This window comes from Felis catus, chromosome B4 (genome assembly GCF_018350175.1).
Source record: "Felis catus isolate Fca126 chromosome B4, F.catus_Fca126_mat1.0, whole genome shotgun sequence".
Classification (NCBI taxonomy): Eukaryota; Metazoa; Chordata; class Mammalia; order Carnivora; family Felidae; genus Felis; species Felis catus.
In genome coordinates, this window is record NC_058374.1 from 83,973,383 (window position 1) to 83,994,663 (window position 21,281).

Here is a 21,281-nt window from a genome sequence, read left to right on the forward strand (position 1 = left end):
TTGACGCTATTGTAAATGACATCCTTTAAAAGTTACATTATAATAGCTTGCAGGTTCTCATGGATTTTCTATGTGAATAATAATGTCATCTGCAAATAGACACACTCTGATTTCTTCCTTTCTAATCCTTATATATGCCATTTTTCTTATACCTGCAGTGCAATTCAAGGGGTGAGGTAGGCATCTTTGGCTTGATTTTAAAGAGAGTACTACTGAGGTTACACTATTAACATCGTGTTTTCCTGCAGGGTTTTTGTAGACACCTTTTACCAACTGAATGAAGATCTATTTTATTCCTAGTTTGTGTAATATTTTCATCATAGGTAGGTGTGAATTTTAACCCATGTTTTTTATATATCTATTGAGATGGTCATATGGTTTTTCATCTTTACTTGAATTCAACTAATTCATTTTCTAAGTTTTTTTACCCTTGCATTTCTGGAATAATCCATGGTCATAACGTTTCCTTTTTGCCTTTTTTTTTTTTTTAAGATTTTATTTTATTATTGTTTTTTAAGTAGGCTTTGTGCCCAGTGCAAAGCACAGTGTGGGACTTGAACTCATGATCCTGGGATCAAGACCTGAGCTGAGATCAAGAATCAGATGCTCTTCCTACTGAGCCAGCCAGGCACCCCTTGAAATATTCTTAATACAGTGATATATTTAGCTTCCTAATATTTTAATTGATTTTACAGCTATTTTCATAAGTGAGTTGGTGTATAATTTTCTTGTATTGTTTTTTTTTAAGTTTTTAAATGCTAATTTATTTTTGAGAGAGAGAGACAGACAGAGAGCGAGCAGGGGAGGGCAGAGAGAGAAGACACAGAATCCAAAGCAAGTTCCAGGCTCTGAGCTGTCAGCACAGATCCCGACATGGGGCTCGAACTCACGAACCACAAGATCATGACCTGAGCTGAAGTCAGTCACTTAACTGACTGAGCCACCCAGGTGCCCCGAGATTTATTTATTTATTTATTTATTTTAAGTTAACCCTACCTTCAAGGTGGGGCTCGAACTCACCACTCCAAAAGACACATGCTCTACTGACTAAGCCAGCCAGGCTCCCTGACTCAGAGATTTTTTTTTTTTAATTTTTTTTTTTTAATGTTTATTTATTTTTGAGACAGAGAGAGACAGAGCATGAACAGGGGAGGGGCAGAGAGAGAGGGAGACACAGAATTGGAAGCAGGCTCCAGGCTCTGAGCCATCAGCCCAGAGCCTGACACGGGGCTCGAACTCACGGACCGTGAGATCGTGACCCGAGCTGAAGTCGGACGCTTAACCGACTGAGCCACCCAGGCGCCCCAGATTTTTTTTTTTAAGTGCACATACAAACATTTATCTTTGAGCCCTTGCCAAATACATATATAAATAATTTCCTTTTCCTTCCTCCCTTCCTCCCTCCTTTCCTTCCTTTGTTTTTCTTTCTGTTTGTTTACCTATCTTTTTGCTGAGGTATATTTGACATATAACATTATATTAGTTTCAGGTGCACAATATGTTTCAATATTTGTATATATTGTGAAATGATCACCACAATGAGTCTAGTTAACCTCTGTCAACATATAGTTAAAATTGTTTTCCCTTGTGATGAGAACTTGTAGAATCTACACTCTTGGCAACTTCCAAATGTGTAATATATTATCAACTATAATCACCATGCTGTAGATCCTCATTACTTACTTATTTTATAACTGCAAGTTTGTATTTTTTGGCCCCCTTCCCCCATTTTGCCTATCCCCCTCTTGTTCTTTTTTTTTATAGTTGCTATCATTCTTTTAAATTAAAAAAAAATTTTTTTTAGTGTTTACCTATTTTTGAGACAGAGACAAAGCGTGAGCAGGGGAGGGGCAGAGAGAGAGAGGGAGACACAGAATCCAAAGCAGGCTCCAAGCTCTGAACTGTCAGCACAGAGACCGACGTGGGGCTTGAACTCATGAACCATGAGATCATGACCTGAGCCAAAGTCAGATGCTTAACTGACTGAGCCACCCAGGCACCCTGCTATTATTCTTTTATACACTGTACTATCATTTGGCTAAATAGTACCTTGTTGATGGACATTTAGGTTGTTTTAACTCTTATTAACACAAAAGTACTGCAGTGAATAATGTAGGTTATTCACAGAGAATATGTAGGTTAAATTCCTAGAAGTAGATTGGTGGAATTCTTATATGTACTGCCAAGTTACCCTGCTTAGGTAAATTACTCTCCCTCCAGCAATGTATGAGAATGCCTGTTCCCCTGCAGCCATGCCAACGCAATGTATTTTTAAACTTTCAGATTTGGGCCAATCATCAGACAGGCCTCAGATAAACAGTGATTTCTTAGTATGGTTTTAACTTGCATTTATCTTGGGAAAAGGTATGTAATCTTAATCATATTTAAGAGGCATTTCTCTCTTTCAGCCTTTACTCTTTTCTTTCAACCATCCAAATTCTTTGCTTATTTCCCTAATCGATTGTTGATCTTTTTCTTCTAAACTGATAAGAACTCTTTGTATAAGAGAGAGATTATCCCTTTGTCCATAATAGGAACCGTGGGATGCTTCACGGACTCTCCTTTCCTACTCACGCATGGGTAAAGCTGTCCATTTAACTCCATGTGGGTTGCATCCCTCAAGTTTTGATATGCAGCATTTCCATTGTCATTGTTATTTGTGCTCTGCTTGAGAACTTATTTCAGATTTACGCTTATTATATTTCTAAACAAATGTCTTTTATTTTTGTTTTTATTTTTTTAAGTTTATTTATTTAGAGAGCAAGTGGGGGAGGGGCAGAGAGAGAGAGAGAGAGAGAGAGGGAGAAAATCCCAAGCAGGCTCCGCGCTGCCAGCTCAACGCAGAGCCCGAGATGTGTGGTTCAATCCCAAACCGTGAGATCATGACCTGAACCATAATCAAGAGTCAGTTGCTCTGGGTGCCTGGGTGGCTCAGTCTATTGAGCGTGGGATTTCAGCTCAGGTCACGATCCTACCGGTTCCTGAGTTCGAGCCCCCGCATCTGGATCTGTGCTGACAGCTCAGAGCCTGGAGCCTGCTTCCGATTCTGTATCTTCCTCTCTGTCCCTCTCCCCCTCACACTCTCTTTCTCTCAAAAAATAAATAAACGTTGAGAGAAAAAAAAAAAGTCAGTTGCTCAACATACCGAGCCACGCAGGTGCCCCTATTTTTGTTTTTATATATGGCTATTGATTTCTAATTTTAGGCCATCGTGTCAGTGATTTGTTGTATCAAGATTTTCTCTGTGGCGAACTTTAAAAAATGGTGTGGGTGCGCTTGATAGCATGTGTTTTCTCTATTTAGTTCAAGACTCTAACTGTATTGGTCAAGTTACCTACTAACGTTTTTTGGCCAGGTGGCCAGTTATTATTGAAAGGGGTGCATTAAAATTTTCTCTGTAATGGTGGATTTGGCAATTTTGTTAATTTTCCCTTCATCTATTTTGAGGCTGTGTCAGAGAAATGTAAATTTAGAGTTGTGATATCTTCATGGTAAGTTATTCCTCTTATATTCTCTTGTACCTTAATGTTGTGGCCTTCTTTTTTCTAATCACATAAAAAAATATTGTGAAATATGCCACAATACATAAAATGGTATAAAACATACGTGTATTGTGTAAGGAATAATATAATAAAGGAAATACCTATCTAATCGCCTTGGGTTATGGAAGGATGCAGATAGTACCTTAAAAACGCCTCCGTGCCCCCACACGGTGCATCCCTCTCTCTCCCTTCACCACAGAGCTAACAGCCGTCCTATCCTGATAAGGAGAATTCCTTTGCTTTTCTCTAGGTTTTGCCATCTGTGCAGGCATCTCATTTAATTTAGGATTTTTTTTTCTGAACTTTATACAAATGGTGTCATATTGTATGAAAGCATGCAGAGTGCATACAAGGAAATCTGGGTTCTGTTTCTTTTGCCTAGTACTGCGTGTGTGAGATTCATCTCTGTCCATGGCGGTACCTCTAGGGCACTTCCATGCCTGTCTAGTATTCCTTCGTATATTTCATTATCCCCTGTTCATCTACCTTACTTTTCGTGGACATCTGGGTTGTTTCCAGTTTTCTGCTATTCCCAGAAACTGCTGCTATATGCAAAATTCTTTTAAGTACCTCCTGATACAATGTGCGAGAATTTCTTGATGGAGAAATTTGCCTGGGTGTACAATTGCTGGGTCGTAGGATATGGTAGTAAGCTCCTGTTCTACCTTATTTGGCACTGCAGAATATTTTCCAAAGTTTTTGTTCCCATTCATATCCTTATTGCAAAAATACTCCCAACATTCCATATCCTGGCCAATATATGTTACCAGACTTTCAAATTTTTATTGACTTATTGGATGTATGATGGTATCTCATTATGAATTTAATTTGCATTTCACTGGTTCCTAAGAACTGATCATTTTTTCCAAGTATTTATTTACTAATATGAAACTGATTTAAACTAATATACTTAATTTATATCCTAATATTAAGCCAAACTTTCATTTGAAATTAAACCATTTATTGATTTTCTAATGTTAAACCAATTTTGCATTCCTGAAATGAATGACTTTGGTCATATGTATTATCCTTGACTATCCTTTTTAGGTCTTGCTGGATTCAGTTTGCTGGTTTTTAAAGGACTTATATATATCTCTCTTGAGAAATATTGACCTGTAGTTTTTCCTTCTAGTACTGTCATTATCATGTTTTGGTAACAAGGTTATGCTCCCCTCAAAAAATGAGTTCGGGGCGCCTGGGTGGCGCAGTCGGTTAAGCGTCCGACTTCAGCCAGGTCACGATCTCGCAGTCTGTGAGTTCGAGCCCCGCGTTGGGCTCTGGGCTGATGGCTCGGAGCCTGGAGCCTGTTTCTGATTCTGTGTCTCCCTCTCTCTCTGCCCCTCCCCCGTTCATGCTCTGTCTCTCTCTGTCCCAAAAATAAATAAAAAAGGTTGAAAAAAAAATTAAAAAAAAAATGAGTTCAAAATGTTCTTACTTTTTCTATACACTGAAGAATGTTTAAGATTACAATTTTTTACTCCTTGAGTGTTTGCAAGAATTCACCTGTAAAATCATGTTTGTCTATGTTTTTGTTGTGGGAAGAGTTTCAACTTGATTTTCCTTGGTAGTTTTTGGAATATTCAAAGTTTTCTATTGCTAGTTGGGTCAGTTTTAGTAAGTTGTATTTTTTTAGGAATTTGTCTATTTCATCTGATTTTTCAGATTTATTGTCATGAAGTTGTTCACGATACCCTTCTATTATTTTTTAATCTCTGTAGCATCTGTGAGTAGGTTTTTCTGTTCGTTCCTGAGGGGATTTTGGCCTCTTTTGTTATTGGTCAGTCTCACCAGAGTTTGGTCAATTGTAATCCTCTTTTCAGAGAACCAACTATTTTGGCTCTTTTGAATTTCTGTATTGTATTTGTTTTCTATTTTATTAATTTCACTCTTTATTTCCTTCCTTATGCTTTTTAAAAATTTTTTAATTTTTAAAATTTTTATGTATTTATGAGTGCGTGAGCATGAGCAGGGGAGGGGCAGTGAGAGAGGGAGACACAGAATCCCAAGCAGGCTCTACGCTGTCAGTGCAGAGTCCAACGTGGGGCTCAAACTGACAAACCGTGAGATCATGACCTGAGCTGAAATCAAGAGTTGGATGCTTAACTGACTGAGCCACTCAGGCACCCCTCTTTTGTTTCTTAATGTTTATTTTCAGGAGAGAGAGAGAGAGGGAGAGAATTAGTGGGGGAAAGGCAGAGTGGGAGAGGGGCAGAGAGAGAGAGGGGAACAGAGGATTCAAAGCAGGCAGAGAGCCTGGCGAGGGGCTCAAACTCATGAACCGTGAGATCATGACCTGTGCTGAAGTCGGAAGCTTAACCGACTGAGCCATCCAGGCGTCCCCTTCCTTCTGCTTTCTTGAGTTTATTTTACCGTTCTATTTTCAACTTCTTGAAATGAATGCTTAATTCCTTCATTTTCAGCTCTTCCTTTTTTTTTTTTTTTAAATAAATGTTTCTTATAAATTTCCCTCCAAGTACTGCTTTAGGTATTTCTCACAACAACTTTTTGTGGCCATTATAAATTTCTTCATCTAAATTTCAAATGGATCATGCTTTCTCATGATTCACAACCCAGAAGATATAGAAAGGTGCACAATGAAAATTCTCGCTCCCCAACTGCTCTCCCACCTGCTCAGTTCCCATTGTGGCTTCCCACCCGTACAGGTCACCTTGTTCTGAGTGCTTCATGTGTGTTTCCAGCCTTTCTCCGGGGTTCACAAGCGGTTAGGACTAGAGAAGCTTATTGCTTTTTCTCTCTTTTTTACACACAATATTTAGTATATTAAACACACGTCCTGCACCTTGTTTTTCTATATCTTGACAATAATTCTTAAAGATCTTTCAATGGCCATCCATCTAGAGCTTTATTCTTTGTTTTTACATCTGCACAATATTCCATTGTATGAATGTTGCATCATTTTGTCATCATAAATGGACTGAGTAAATAGTTTCCCTCCATATTTTTTGTTACTACAAAAACTTATTACATTATACGTAGTTCGTGTGTAAATATATCTTAAAAGTATAATTGCTGGGTACAGGTTATATATATTTAAGATTCTCTTTGCAAAACTTTTATTGCGGAAGGCTAAAAACACAGAACATCAGAGATAATTGTACAATGACCCCCGGGATGATCTAGTTTCAACAAATATGGCCAGTCTCACTTCATCTATTTTCCTGCCCACCTCCCTCTACTAGTACCTCTGTTCCCAAACTACTTGGAAATAAATTTTAGATATCATTTCACCAATAAATATTTCTGTAGGTGTCCCTAAAAGGTTAAAACTCTTTGAAAAACATAACTCCGTACCCTATCACACTAAAGAATTACCAGTAATTCCTTATTATTATGAAATATTCAGTATCTTCAAGTTTCTCTGGTTATCTTCTATATCTCATAATTACATAGATTATTTGATGGTTGTACTATGTGAGTCCTTTAAGTTTGTTGAGACTTGTTGAATGTTCCAGCGTATGTCTGTTTCTCTGAAGGTTTCTTTGTGCCTGAAAACGTGTACCTATTATTAGCTACAGTGTTTTCTGTATGTCTGTCTTTCAGTTCATGATTGTTAACCATGCTGTTCAAATCTTTTGTATCCTTACTGATCTGTCTTCTGATGTAATTATGCACTTGTAGACTGATCTGTTATTCCTTACTCTGCTTTCAGTGTATTCATTATTATTCTATCACTTGTTGCATTATGTACCTTGGGGGTATGTATTAATTTATTCAACAAATGTTTATTGAGAGCTTCTCCATGCCAGGCACTGGAGTAGTTGTTACAGATATTTCAGTGAGCAAAACAGATAAAAATTCCTGCTTTAGTTGGGAGAGACAGATAATAAGAAAGATAAAGAATTACATACAATTTTTTTTTTAACTTTAGAGAGAGAGCATGAGTGGGAAAGAGGGTCAGAGGGAGAGAGAGAATCTTAAGCAGGCTCCACACTCAACACAGAGCCCAGGGTGAGGTTCGATCCTATGACCCCATGACCTGAGCGGAAATCAAAAGTCGGATGCTCAACCAACTGAGCCACCCAGGCGCCCCAAGAATGGCATACAATTTAAATTATCTTCTTCATAAATTGAGCTTTTTTAAAATATGAAACATAATTTATTGTCAAATTGGTTTCCATACAACACCCAGTGTTCATCCCAAGAGGTGCCCTCCTCAATGCCCATCACCCACTTTCCCCACCCCCCACTCCCCATCAACCCTCAGTTTGTTCTCAGTATTTAAGAGTCTCTTATGGTTTGCCTCCCTCCCTTTCTGTATCTTTTTCTCCCCTTCCCCTTGCCCATGGTCTTCTGTTAAGTTTCTCAAGATCCACATATGAGTGAAAACATATGGTATCTGTCCTTCTCTGACTGACTTATTTCACTTAGCATAATACCCTCCAGTTCCATCCACATTGCTGCAAGTGGCCAGATTTCATTCTTTCTCACTGCCATGTAGTATTCCATTGTGTGTATGAACCACAATTTCTTTATCCATTCATCAGTTGATGGACATTTAGGCTCTTTCCATAATTTGGCTATTGTTGAGAGTGCTGCTCTAAACATTGGGGTACAAGTGCCCCTATGCATCAGCACTCCTGTATCCCTTGGGCAGATTCCTAGCAGTGCTATTGCTGGGTCATAGGGTAGATCTATTTTTAATAAATTGAACTTTTAACATTATGAATTGACCTTTTTGGTCTTAAATTGTTTTACTTAACATCTTTTATGTGGTAATATAACTGTAACAACTTTCATTGAGTTGTTTACTATATATATTCTTAAGTAGCTCCACACTTTGTGCAATGTGGGGCTTGAACTCATGATGCTGAGATCAAGAGTTGGACGCTTAAGCGACCTGAGCCAGCTAGACTCCCCTGTATTTTTTTCATCCTTTTACTTTTATCCTTTCTATATTCTTATGTTTTCAGTTTGTTTTATAAACAACATATAATTAGTTGTGTTTTTAGGAATTTTAACCATTTATTTTATGTACGTATATATATTTGGATTTATGTCTAACATTTAATTTTCTGCTTTATTTTGTTCCATCTGTTCTGCTTCTTTTTCTCTCCTTTCTTTTGCTTCATTTTGTCTTTTTAAAAATTTTTTTTAAATATTTGTTTATTTTTGATAGAGACAGAGTGTGAGTGGGGGAGGGACAGAGAGAGGGCGACACAGAATCCGAAGCAGGCTCCAGGCTCCGAGCTGTCAGCACAGAGCCCAACCCCAGGCTCAAACTCGCAAACCATGAGATCATAACCTGAGCCGAAGTCAGGCGTTAACCAACTGAACCACCCTGGCGCCCCCGTTTCATTTGGTCTTAAACATGCCGCCTTTTCTTTCATCTGAAGTTATGTACTTACTTTCTTTTATTTTTTTCAGTAACGGTTTATCAAGATCGAATTCACATCCCATGCAGTTGAGTGTGCAGTTCGGGGGTTTGTGGCATACTCACGGAGGTGTGCCACCAGCACCACCGTTCCTTTTAGAACCTCTTCACCACCCTAAAATACAGCCCCTATTCTTTGGCAGTTACTCTCCACTCCAGCGTCTCCTCAACCCTATCGTCCACTCTAGACAACGTCTCATCTTTCTGTCTCTACAGATTCGCCTGTTCTAGACATTTCCTGTGACTGGGATCCTCTAACGTGTGACCTTTGTGTCTGGCTTCTTTCACTCACCGTGTTTTCTAGGACCATCCATGTGTAGCATGTACCGGTACTTCCTTACATTTTATTCCCAAGTACTGTTGCACACGCTGTTCATCCATTCATCGCTTGATGGACGTTTGGGTTATTTTCACCTTTTAGCTATTACGAACAATGCTGCTTTTAACCTTTGGGATCAAGGTTTTGTGTGGACGTAGGTTTCGTTTCTCTTGGTATATACCAAGGAAGGAGTAGAATTGCTGGGTCATATGGTAATTCTATGTTTAACTTTTGAAGGAACTGCCAGACTTTTCTCAAAGCAGTAGAACCATCTTACAGTCCCACTAGTAGTATTTGAGGGTTTCTCCACATCCTCATCGACATTTGTTTTTGTCTTTTAAACTACAGCCTTCCTAGTGAGTCTGAAGTGGCATTTCATTGTGGTTTTGATTTGCATTTCCCTGATGGCTAATGACGTGGCACATCTTTTTGAGTGCTTTATTGGCGATTTGTGTATCTTCTTTGGAGAAATGTCTATTCAGATACTTTGCCTATTTTTTAATTGCATTATTTGTCTTTTAATTATTGAGTTACAAGGTTTCTTTGTATATCCAGGATACAAATCTATTGTCAAGGGGCTCCTGGGTACTCAGTCGGTTAAGCATCCAACTTTGGCTCAGGTCATGATCTCATGGTTCCTGAGCTCAAGTCCCTCTTTGGGCTCTGCGCTGACAGTGCGGAGCCTGCGTGGGATTCTCTCTCTGTCCCTCTCTCTGTCCCTCGTGGGTTTCTCTGTCTCCCTCTCTCTGCTCCTCACTTACTTGTGCCCTCTCTCTCTCCCAAAACAGACAAACAAAAACCACAAATCCTTTATCAGATACATGATTTGAAAATGTTTTCTCCCATTCTCAGGTTGTCATTTCACATTCTTGATGGTGTCCTTTGCAGCACAAAAGCTTTTAATTTTGATGAATTCCAGTTTATCTGTTTTTTGTTACTTGTGCCTTTGATGTCATATCAAACCATTAGCTCATCTAAGGCCATGAAGACTTATAACTGTATTTTCTCCTAAAACTTTCATAGTTTTACATTTAGGTATTTGATCCATTTTGAGTTATCATTTTTTGTATATAGTATGAGATAGGGCTTCAACTTCATTTCCAGTTGACCCAGCACCATTCGTTGAAAAGATGATTCCCATCAATGAATTACCTTGGTAACCTTTCAAAAAAATCAATGATGATAAAAGTGAAGGTTAATTTCTGGACTCTAAATTTAAAAAAAAAATTTTTTTTAATGTTTATTTATTTTTGAGAGAGAGAGAGAGGGGGAGAGAGACAGCGCTTCAGTGGGGAAAGGGCAGAGAGAGAGGGAGACACAGAATCCGAAGCAGGCTCCAGGCTCTGAGCTGTCAGCACAAAGCCCGATGTGGGGCTTGAACTCACAAACTGGGAGATTATGACCTGAGCTGAAGTTGGGCGCTTAACTGATTCAGCCACCAGGTGCCCCTGGACTCTAAATTCTATCTCACTGCGCTATGTATCTATCTTTGTGTCAGTATCACACTGTCATCATTGTAGTTTTGTAGTACGTTTTATTTATTTTTTTTCAACGTTTTTATTTATTTTTGGGACAGAGAGAGACAGAGCATGAACGGGGGAGGGGCAGAGAGAGAGGGAGACACAGAATCGGAAACAGGCTCCAGGCTCTGAGCCATCAGCCCAGGGCCTGACGCGGGGCTCGAACTCACGGACCGCGAGATCGTGACCTGGCTGAAGTCGGACGCTTAACCGACTGCACCACCCAGGCGCCCCTGTAGTACGTTTTAAAATCAGCGTGAGTTCTCCAACTTTGTTCTTTTTCAAGATTATTTTGGCTATTTGGAGTCCCTTGAATTTTCATATGAATTTTAGGATCAGTTAATTTCTGCAAAGAAGCCAGCTGGAATTTTGATGGGGACTGCATTGAATGTGAAGATCAGTTTGGGGAGGATTGCCATCTTAATGTTAACATTCAATATTAAGTTTTTTAATCTATGAGCTTGTATATCTTTCCATTTTATTTCAGTCTTTAACTTTTTACTTCTTTAAGAAATGTGTTATAGCCGGGGTGCTTGGGTGACTCAGTCAGTTAAGGTTCTGACTCTTGATTTTGGCTCAGGTCATGATCTCACGGAGCCACACCGGGCTCCATGCTGACAGTGCAGAGCCTGCTTGGGATTCTCTCTCTCTCTCTCTCTCTCTCTCTCTCTCTCTCTCTCAACTCTCTGCCCCCCCCCCCCCCGCTTCCCTGCTTCCCTGCTTGTGTTTGCATGCACTCACTTTCCCTCTCTCTCAAAATAGATAAACTTAACAAAATACATTAAAAAAATGTTTTCGTTTTCAGAGTACAAGTTTTGCACTTCTTTTGCTACATTTCTTTCTTTTCTTTATTTCTTTTTTTAATAATTTTTTAATGAAATTTTTAAATGTTTTTATTTATTTTTGAGAGAGAGAGAGACACAGAGTGCAAGCGGGGGAGGGGCAGAGAGAAAGGGAGACATGGAATCCGAAGCAGGCTGCAGGCTCCAAGCTGTCAGTGCAGAGCCCGACATGGGGCTCGAACTCATGAACCGTGAGATCATGACCTGAGCCAAAGTCAGACACTGAACCGACTGAGCCACCCAGGTGCCCCATTTATTTCTTTCTTTAAAAGTTTATTTATTTTTGAGAGAGAGAGAGAGAGTGGGGCAGGGGCAGAGAGAGAGAATCCCAAGCAGCCTGCACGCTCTCAGCTCAGTCTCATGAACCCCATGATATCATGACCTTAGCCAAAATCAAGAATTGGACGCCTTGGGCACCTGCGTGGCTCATTTGGTTAAGCATCCGACTCTTGATTTCAGTTCAGGTCATGGTCTCACGGTTGGTGGGATCAAGCCGCACGTGGGGCTCTGAGCTGACAGTGTGGAACCTGCCTGGGATTAAGACTCGGATACTTAACTGATGGAGCCACCCAGGTGCCCTGCTGCTACATTTATTCCTAACTATTGTTTTGACGCTATTGCAAATGGGATTATTTTCTTTTTGTTACTTTATTCATTTTTGAATTGTTCATTGCAGATATAGAAATACAGTTGATTCCTGGGGCGCCTGGGTGGCTCAGTCCGTTAAGCGTCCGACTTCAGCTCAGGTCACGATCTCGCGGTCCGCGAGTTCGAGCCCCGCGTAGGGCTCTGGGCTGGTGGCTCAGAGCCTGGAGCCTGCTTCCGATTCTGTGTCTCCCTCTCTCTCTGCCCCTCCCCTGTTCATGCTCTGTCTCTGTCTCAAAAATAAACGTTAAAAAAAAAAATAAAAAAAAAAAAAAAGAAATACAGTTGATTCCTATATCCTGCAACCTTATGGAGCTTGTAAGTTAGTTCTAGTAGTTTAGTAGATTCTTTAGGATTTTCTGTCTCTAAGACCATCTGTAAATAGAGATAGTCTTACGTTTTTCTTTCTGACATAGATGCCTTTTATTTCATTTTCTTACCTTATTTCCCTGGTCAAAACTTCCAACCCAGTGTTGAGTGAAAGTGGCACAAGCAAGCAGCCTTGTCTTATTCCTGGTCTTAGGGAGAATCCGTTCAGCTTTTTACCATTAAGTGTAATGTTAGGTGTGGATTTTTAATAGATGCCTTTTATCAGGTTGATGATATTCTCTTCTATTTCAAGTTTGTTGAATGTTTTAATCATGAAGAGGAGTCACATTTTGGTCAAATGCTTTTTCTGTATCCATTGAGATGATCGTGTGGTTTTTGTCCCTTATTCTGTTAGTGGGATATATTAATTACATTAATTGATTTTTGTGTGTGTTAGCCCAACCTTGCACTCCTGGGATAAATCCACTTGGTCTGGTGTATAACCCTTTTTATATGTTGCTAAATTTGGCTAACTAGTATTTTGTTGAGGACTTGGGGTCTATATTCATAAGAGATATTGGCTTATAGTTTCCTTTCCTTATGATATATTTGTCTAGATTTGGTATCAGGGTAATAACACTGGCTTTGTAGTATGCATTGGGGAATATTCCCTCCTTTTCTTTTTTTTTTTTTTTCCTGGAAAATTTTGAACAAGATTGGTATTTATTGTTTTTTAAATATTTGGTAGAACTCACCAGTAGACCCATCTGGCCCAGGCTTTTCTATGTGAGTAGTTTCTAGATTACTAATTCAGTCTCTTTACTTGTTATAAGTCTATTCATAATGTCTATTCCTTCTTGAGCCAGTTTTGGTAGTGGTGACTTTCTAGAAATTTGTCCATTTCATCTAAGTTATCTGATTTGCTGCCATGTAGGTGTTCATAGTATTTCTTTATAATCCTTTTTAATTTCTGTAAGGTTAATAGTAACATCCCCTCTTTCATTCCTGATTATACTAATTTGAGTCTTCTTTTCTTGGTAAGTCTAGAGGAAGTTTTGTCCCTTATTGATCTTTTCAAAACAGCTTTTAGTTTCATTGATTTTTCTTTATTGTTTTTCTATTCTCTATTTCACTTACTTTTGTTCTAATCTGTATTAACTTGCCTCTGCTTGCTTTGGGTTTAGTTTGCTTTTTTTTTTTTTTTGCGCCATTCACAGTGGAGAGAAATGTAAACAACCCTAAGGATGCAGTGGTAAATCACAAGGGCGTAAAATAAACTGTAGTAAACATTGTACTACTGTAGCAATTTTGTAGCCACCTCCTGTTGCTATTGTGATGAGCTCAAGTGTTGTATCTGCTTAAAAGTCCATGATGCGAATCTTCTCTAGTCTCTGAGGAATCTTCTCTCGTCTCTGCGTGAGCAATTTGTCTCCGGTAAATTGCATATCACAGTAAAAAGTGATCTCTTGTGGCTCTATTAGTGGTTAAATTTTGGGGGAATCAGAAGTCATATGCAGATTTTTGACTGCATGAGGGTCAGTGTCCCTAACCCCTGCATTGTTCAAGGGTCAAATGTGTGTGTATATATACACATATACACACACACATATACACATATATGCCCACACACACACACACACACATATATATATATATATATATATACACACTGCATATATACAATTGCATAGATAGATAGATAGATAGATAGAGATATATATACTGTATTTATATAAAGGAAGAACGTGAAACAAAAATTGTCTGGTTACCTACAGTGAAGCTGCCTGAATTCGGTTCCTATTTTTGACCACTTACTAGTGGTCAACCTGACCAAGTCCCTTATCTGCATCAAACCTAAGTTTCTCGAGCCACAAAGTTGAGATACTAATCCCTCCCTCACTAGGTTGGTGTGATAATTCAACGAACTAATGTATGTAAAATGTCATATCCCAATGTATGCACAGTACCAGACACACAGTAAATGCTTAACAAAAGGCAGCTGCTCTGAGAACTAAAGCTAATTATTAGTGGTAATTATTATTTGTTTACCCTCTCTGTCCTGGCAGTTCCTCTGTGACGAGGGTGCTGGTATTTCTGGGGACTACATTGATCGAGTGGATGAGCCCCTGTCCTGCTCTTATGTGCTGACCATTCGGACTCCTCGGCTCTGCCCCCACCCTCTCCTCCGGCCCCCACCCAGTGCTGCTCCCCAGGCCATCCTGTGTCACCCTGCTCTGCAGCCTGAGGAGTACATGGCCTACATTCAGAGGCAAGCTGGTGAGTAATTAGAAGAGCAGGGAGAGGAAGGAGAGACGTGGGGACGGATAAGCAGAAGATACGGAGAGCCCAGAGGCATGTGGCCTTGTCCTGCCTACACACTGTTTTTCAGTAGACTCAAAGCAGTATGGAGACAAAGTCATAGAGGAACTGCACGACCTAGAGCCACAAATGTGGAGCGAGGCCAAGCCGGGAGCAGTGCCCCCAAGGAGAGCAGGTAGGACCTTGGAGCCCCTGTTCCATGAAACTTCTCTCCATTTCTTCCCTTTCCCCAGTCTTACCATCCTATACTGACCGTTGGGGGTCAGAGGCGGGGGGAGTACTATGGGCCCTGATTCCTTAGTAATAGCAGAGGGGAGTGTACCCCATTCTACTTGCTCCCTTCCGTTTCTCCCCTCCTTTCAGATTCCTCCCTGTTCTCTGTATCCCAGGTGCACGTCCAACCAAGGATGACGGTAAGGAATCAGATTTCTGGAAGATGCTTCGTGAGCCAGAGGACCAGGCCGCCGGTGGGGAGGAGGCTCAGGCTGAGGTGAGAGCCAGCTTCCCAACCATTTCTCCAATAAGGCTGACCCTGGGTGAGCTGAGGTCATTATGAGATGACGTACCCCTTTCTAGGGAGGCCAGGCTAAACCCAGAACCACTGCCTTCAGCGTGTGGTAGGCATAAACAAGCGTGTGTACTTGACTCTACCCTTGTCTCCACATCAGGAGCAGGAACCAAATCTTGAGGCAGCAGACCCAGCTCCAGGCCCTCCTCATGGTGAGTGAGCCCTCCGTGTGTCCTTGACTGCTTGAATGTATTTGGGGGTGGGCATGGGGTGGAACTAACCACTGGGGGATGGGGGGAGGCTGGGCTGCCAGGCCAGCAGTGAATTCATTTTTACAGGAGGTGATACTATTTCCCGGCAACAGTTCTATTCTGGGGAGATAACAGAACACAGTGGTTCCACCACTTGCTGACTTTGTAATCCTGGGTGGTTTCACTTAACCTCAGTTTCCTCGTCTATTACCAGCGGGTAATAACCCCTACCTTATAGGGTTGAGGTGAGGTTAAATGAGAACGAGTCTGTAGCTCACGGCAGAATGCCTGGAACAGGGTGGACAATAAATGGTTTGTATTTGTGGAAAGGGGAGAACAGTATCTGGGGAAGTGGAGCCTGTGGCCCGAGAGTCTCTTCTGTGGTCCTAAAAACTGGAGTGATTGCCAGCAGGGCCTCGGCCGTGCATGTGTGACTTTGCTTGTTAGTATCCTCCTCTCCCCACTGTGGGTCCACCGTAGGCCAGTGCTCTCGGGGTGAGGGGGTGGCTATGTCGTCCCCCATCTCACTACAGACAAGTAGTCCTGGAGGCAGGGACCATGTCCTTCCTTGGTCCCCTCCTCTCCTCGCCTTAGGAAATCAAAATAGAATTTAGGACACAACTGGTCCATTCCTGCCCTTTCATCTCAGATTTTCAGAACAACGTGCAGGTCAAAGTCATCCGGAGTCCTGCGGACTTGATTCGATTGATAGAGGAGCTGAAAGGTGGAACAAAAAAGGTATAGGCCCGGCTCAAGGGAGGGGGAGAGCCTGCCCCCCTGCTGGGAGCACTTAGGAAACCGCCTCTGACCTGGGCCTGAAGGCAGCCCAGCGGGTTGTGGACTCCCTTTGTTTTCTCCCCCTGAGTGCCCCTTACCACACTCCAGCCACCGTGGGTCTGCCGCCCTTGCGTCTCTGCGGAAACCCCAACCGTCCACCTCTTTCTCCTGATTCCCGTCCACCCAGGGGAAGCCAAATGGAGGCCAAGAGCAGCCTGCAGATGATGCCACAGACGTCCCTCAAAAGGAAGCAGAGGTGAAGGCGAAGAGTGACGCAGATCATCAGAACGAGGGAGAAGAAGAGGAGGAGGAGGAGGAGGATGAAGACGAAGATGAGGATGAACAGCAGTTACTGGGAGAGTTTGAGAAGGAACTGGAAGGCATACTGCTCCCGTCAGACCGAGACAGGCTCCGCTCAGAGGTGAAGGCTGGCATGGAGCGGGAACTGGAGAACATCATCCGGGAGGTGAGCACAGTTCTCACCCTGACGCTTCCGCAGCTGGCCGCTCCCGTGGGGAGGGACAGGCCGAGGGGCTGCAGGGGAGCAAAGGTCAGCATCCACACAGCGCAGGGCCTGGGACGGGACACCCTCAGCTGGCAGTTGTTTACTTAATAAAAGGAGGGGGACAATAGGAAAGGGGGAGCAGAGAGAGGCATGAGACTTAGCTAGTACTCTCCAGTAGAGCACGGACCACTGACCTTCACTCCCCAGACCCTTGACTCTCCACTCCTGCTTGGGCATTCCAGACAGAGAAGGAGCTGGACCCAGACGGGTTGAAGAAGGAATCCGAGCGTGATCGGGCAATGCTGGCCCTGACATCCACTCTCAACAAACTCATCAAAAGGCTGGAGGAAAAACAGAGTCCAGAGCTGGTGAAGAAGCACAGGAAAAGGAGGGTTGTCCCCAAAAAGCCTCCCCCCTCCCCCCAACCAGCAGGTAAGAGCTGTCAGACAGGGAGGGGCAGTCAAGCCCATTGTCTTTGTCCCTGGGCCCAGGCCCACGCACCCTGGAGGGCATCCTGCTCTTTCCCTTCTGAGAGTGCTTACTCTCTTCCCTCTTTCTGGAACGCTGTTCTCACTGCCTCCATCCCTTTGCCTGGCCACCTTCTATTCATCCTCTTGGGAAGCAGCCTTAAGAGCATGTCTGTCTTGTTTTCTGGTTTGCTCCTGTGCACCCACTGCCTGGCACTTTCCTGGCACATGGTGGGTGGTCTGTAGATATTCATGGAATGACTGTGAATGAGCCTGTGTGCTGAAGTCCACACACCTGTGAAGGACGCAGCCTGTCAACAGTTAGGACTTCGCACCGCGAGAGGCCCCAGCTGGTTGGGTGTGGATAGGGCAAGCCCAGCTATTCGTAAGCCAATTGCCTGGACAGACTTGAAGTTATTCCGTCTTCCTGTACCCCCTTATGTCCATTCCACAGGGTCCTGTGAGATCAGACATTCCAAACGGAAGGTTCTGTTTTCAACCTTCCATCCCACTATCTCTATAAACACTGGAATGTCTTTCGAGTACCAGCATGTGGAGTACCAAGCCACAGTTTCTGAACCTGCTTCTTAAAACAAAACTTCTTTGTTGGCCCAGGTGGCTTGATTTTTGCTTCAGGAAACACAGCCATTTTTCCTGTAGGGGATAGGCAGAATTATTGGTTCGGGAGGGAAGAGGGAGGCTGTAGCCGGGGGAGGGAGCTTTATAGGCTCTTAGCTTTATAGAGCCTATAAAGCTCTAATTTATTCTGAGCCCTGGTTCATGTATGCGTTTGAGGTGGAAAACTGCTGAAACCCGTTGGTGGCTTAGGGAGAGGTGACCACCACAGCCCCTAACCTGGAGTCACGGCTCTGCTTTGTGTCTCCCTGTGTGTCTCCCCCTCTAAGAGGAGGATCCTGAGCACAGAGTCCGGGTCCGGGTCACCAAGCTCCGACACGGAGGCCCCAATCAGGATCTGACTGTCCTCGAGATGAAACGGGAAAACCCACAGCTGAAACAAATCGAGGGGCTGGTGAAAGAGCTGCTGGAGAGGGAGGGGCTCACGGCGGAAGGTGGGCCCTGGGGCTGGCTGGCCCAAGAGCTGTTGGCAGGGCCTGCTGCCCGAGGTGGAGGGGCTGGGTCCCGGTGGAAACCTGGCTGGGCGCCTGGGGGGCAGAGGCCCTGCACCGAGGCTCCCACCCTTCCTCGCCTCTCACTGCCCACGTGGCTCCTTTCCAGGGAAAATTGAAATCAAAATCGTGCGACCCGGCGCGGAAGGGACAGAGGAGGACGCACGCTGGCTGACTGACGAGGACACAAGAAACCTCAAGGAGATTTTCTTCAATATCTTGGTGAGAGGCCGCCCGCCCCCAGTCCCGGATCTCCAAGCCTTGGCCCTGCTCTAGCACGCCCTGGAGCTGAGAGCGGGGCTCCGGCCACGCTGGCTAGCCCCAGCCTCGCCGCCACCTTCTGTCCTTCTGTGATTCGAGGCTGGCGGTTCTGGTGGCCGGGAGGGTTTGTCCTCGGCCGGAGCCGCTCGCGAAGCGCGGGCGCCGGGTCCCTGCCTTCCCCCGAGCCGCCCGTGTCCTTGGATCTTCCGGAGCCCAGGGCGCCCTTGGCTCCCCAGCAGCGACCTCACTCAAGGCACACACACCCTCCGCGCAGGTGCAGGGAGCCGAGGAGGCGCAGAAAGAGCGGCAACGGCAGAAGGAGCTGGAGAGCAATTACCGCCGCGTGTGGGGCTCTCGCGGCGGGGAGGGCACGGGGGACCTGGACGAGTTTGATTTCTGAGACCACCGCTGCCGTCTGCTGGCCAGGGAGTCCCGGGCCTGCCTAGACTGGCCCTGCCTTCTCCCCCACCAGCCAGCCACCCGGGCCCTGAAGGCTAAGCGGCAGAGCTGAGCTTCGGACCCTGGCATCCAGCCGATCCTGCCCCCCCCCCCCCCCCGGGGGGGGGCGTGGCAGGAGCACACGGCTGCTGCTCAGACCTGCCCAAGACCAACTGGGCCTGCCGGGTTTGCTCTCCCAGGCTCCTCCCCACAACCCCTTCCTTTCTCCAGCCCGCCCTGGTACCAGCCCCTTAACTTGTTGGTTCCTTTCCCCTCCCTACCTGGAGAGTTGGTGAGATCTCTTGCGTGGAGGAGGGCAGGGAGAGCAAGAAGAGTGGGGCAGTTCAGCAGGCCCCCCACCCCCTGCCCGAACTGCTCCTCAGGGTCACCCCCTTCCCTTGGATTGGCTTGGGATTTCCCACTCCTCTCCCTTCCCACACTGTTCCCTATAATCCATACTTCTGAGTTGAGGTGCTTCCCCCTCTGTCTCTGAGGAAATGGGAGAGAGTTGCCCACCACCTCTGACACAATCCCACTGAAAAGGGTGGGGTACAGAACCACCCACCATGTTCTTGAACAATCAGGTTTCCAAATAAAGAACTGGACCATCCGTCAATCTTTTTTTTTTTCGTCTTCTTCTCAGGGGGAGGTGGGGTGGGAGCTCTAGTACGCATGAGGCTGACTGTTCTCAGGGTGGAGTGCACTCTCTCTGAAACCATTCTGTGCTCCGCACGCCCTAGGTGGCCTCAGTGGGCACTGGGGCACGCGGGAAGAGGCCAGGACAGAGAAACAAAGCCCACTGGCCTGCCAAGGACTGCAACACTTTTCCTCACCTATTTCTGTTCCTTCTCTTCTCCCCCTGTATACCCCAAAGCCAAGTGCACACCGCGGAGTTCCGCCACCAGGGGAATCCTCCTGCTGAACTCTCTCCCAGCAGCGTGCCGCAGCTTGTGTTTGCCACCCACACCCCGTGCCCACCTGGCCGTACCGCTTCATTTCTCCCAGTAAAGACTCTACCCTTCACCACGCCCAAAGAGGGCATTGCCCACACATGCCAGCTTCCTACTATGCCAAGGGCAGGTGGGTCTGGGTAGGTCTCTCCATCTCTTCCTTGTTGCCAAGTACAGATGTTGGGCCCCTCACTGCCCCCCCCCCCCCCACCTTCTTTACATCTCTGAGATATATAGTCTTTCTGCCAAAGACTGCACTCACAAGGTAAGATAGAGGGCACTGAACTCCCAGGTCTCCAGAAGTGCAAAGAGATTCGATTGTTGAAGGAAGTTGTCTGAGACCATCCCTCTTCTTTCTGAATGTGGACTGGTGCTTATTTTGCATGGTATGCTTAAATTGTTTTATATGGAAATGTAAGGGCACCTGGGTGGCTCAGTTGGTTAAGCATCTCACTTCAGCTCAGGTCACGATCTCTTGTGAGTTTGAGCCCTGCAGCAGGCTCTGTGTTGACAGCTCAGAGCCTGGAGCCTGCTATGGATTTTGTGTCTCCCTCTCTCTCTCTGCCCCTCCCCTGCTCACATGCTGTCTCTCCCTGTCTCTGAAAAATAAACATTAAAAAGAAAAAATCTTTTGGGGCACCTGGGTGGCTCAGTCGGTTAAGCGGCCGACTTCGGCTCAGGTCATGATCTCGCGGTCCGTGAGTTCAAGCCCCGCGTCGGGCTCTGTGCTGACAGCTTAGAGCCTGGAGCCTGTTTCAGATTCTGTGTCGCCCTCTTTCTCTGACCCTCCCCCATTCATGCTCTGTCTCTCTCTGTCTCAAAAATAAATAAATGTTAAAAAAAAAATAAAAATAAAAAAGAAATGTAAGCAGGTGGACTTGTGAAATCCTGCTTCCCCAGATCCACTTGTATCTGTTATGGAGAGGAATGCTTTACTGTGCAAGACCTGAGACCCTGCCTCAAGTGCATCTGTAATCAGAATTCTGGGTTCCAATCCTCACTCTTTTATTTACTGTCAGTGGGGCCGTTGAACCAGCTACTTTAGTTTTTGTTTATTTGTTTGTTTTGGTTACTTAACTTTTCAAGTGCTGCTTCCTCCCGGGTAAGTT

General features: G+C 44.3%; 1 protein-coding gene across 4 annotated transcripts in view; it reads left to right on the plus strand.

The window, feature by feature from the left end:
• The window catches only part of OS9 (OS9 endoplasmic reticulum lectin), a 32,645-nt gene extending 12,813 nt beyond the window's left edge, over window positions 1-19,832 (plus strand). The window contains exons 6-15 of one of the 4 annotated variants that reach the window (XM_006933858.4): window positions 14,636-14,846; window positions 14,959-15,063; window positions 15,278-15,378; window positions 15,557-15,608; window positions 16,297-16,385; window positions 16,612-16,890; window positions 17,172-17,361; window positions 18,302-18,466; window positions 18,633-18,745; window positions 19,059-19,832. In XM_006933858.4, the coding sequence (XP_006933920.2) occupies window positions 14,636-14,846; window positions 14,959-15,063; window positions 15,278-15,378; window positions 15,557-15,608; window positions 16,297-16,385; window positions 16,612-16,890; window positions 17,172-17,361; window positions 18,302-18,466; window positions 18,633-18,745; window positions 19,059-19,184 (1,431 nt within the window). In that variant the 3' untranslated portion in view covers window positions 19,185-19,832. The remainder of the gene's footprint in view (window positions 1-14,635; window positions 14,847-14,958; window positions 15,064-15,277; window positions 15,379-15,556; window positions 15,609-16,296; window positions 16,386-16,611; window positions 16,891-17,171; window positions 17,362-18,301; window positions 18,467-18,632; window positions 18,746-19,058) is intronic. The other 3 variants (XM_003988956.5, XM_006933859.4, XM_003988955.5) reach the window with 3 other exon arrangements.
• The last annotated feature ends 1,449 nt before the right edge of the window (window positions 19,833-21,281 follow it).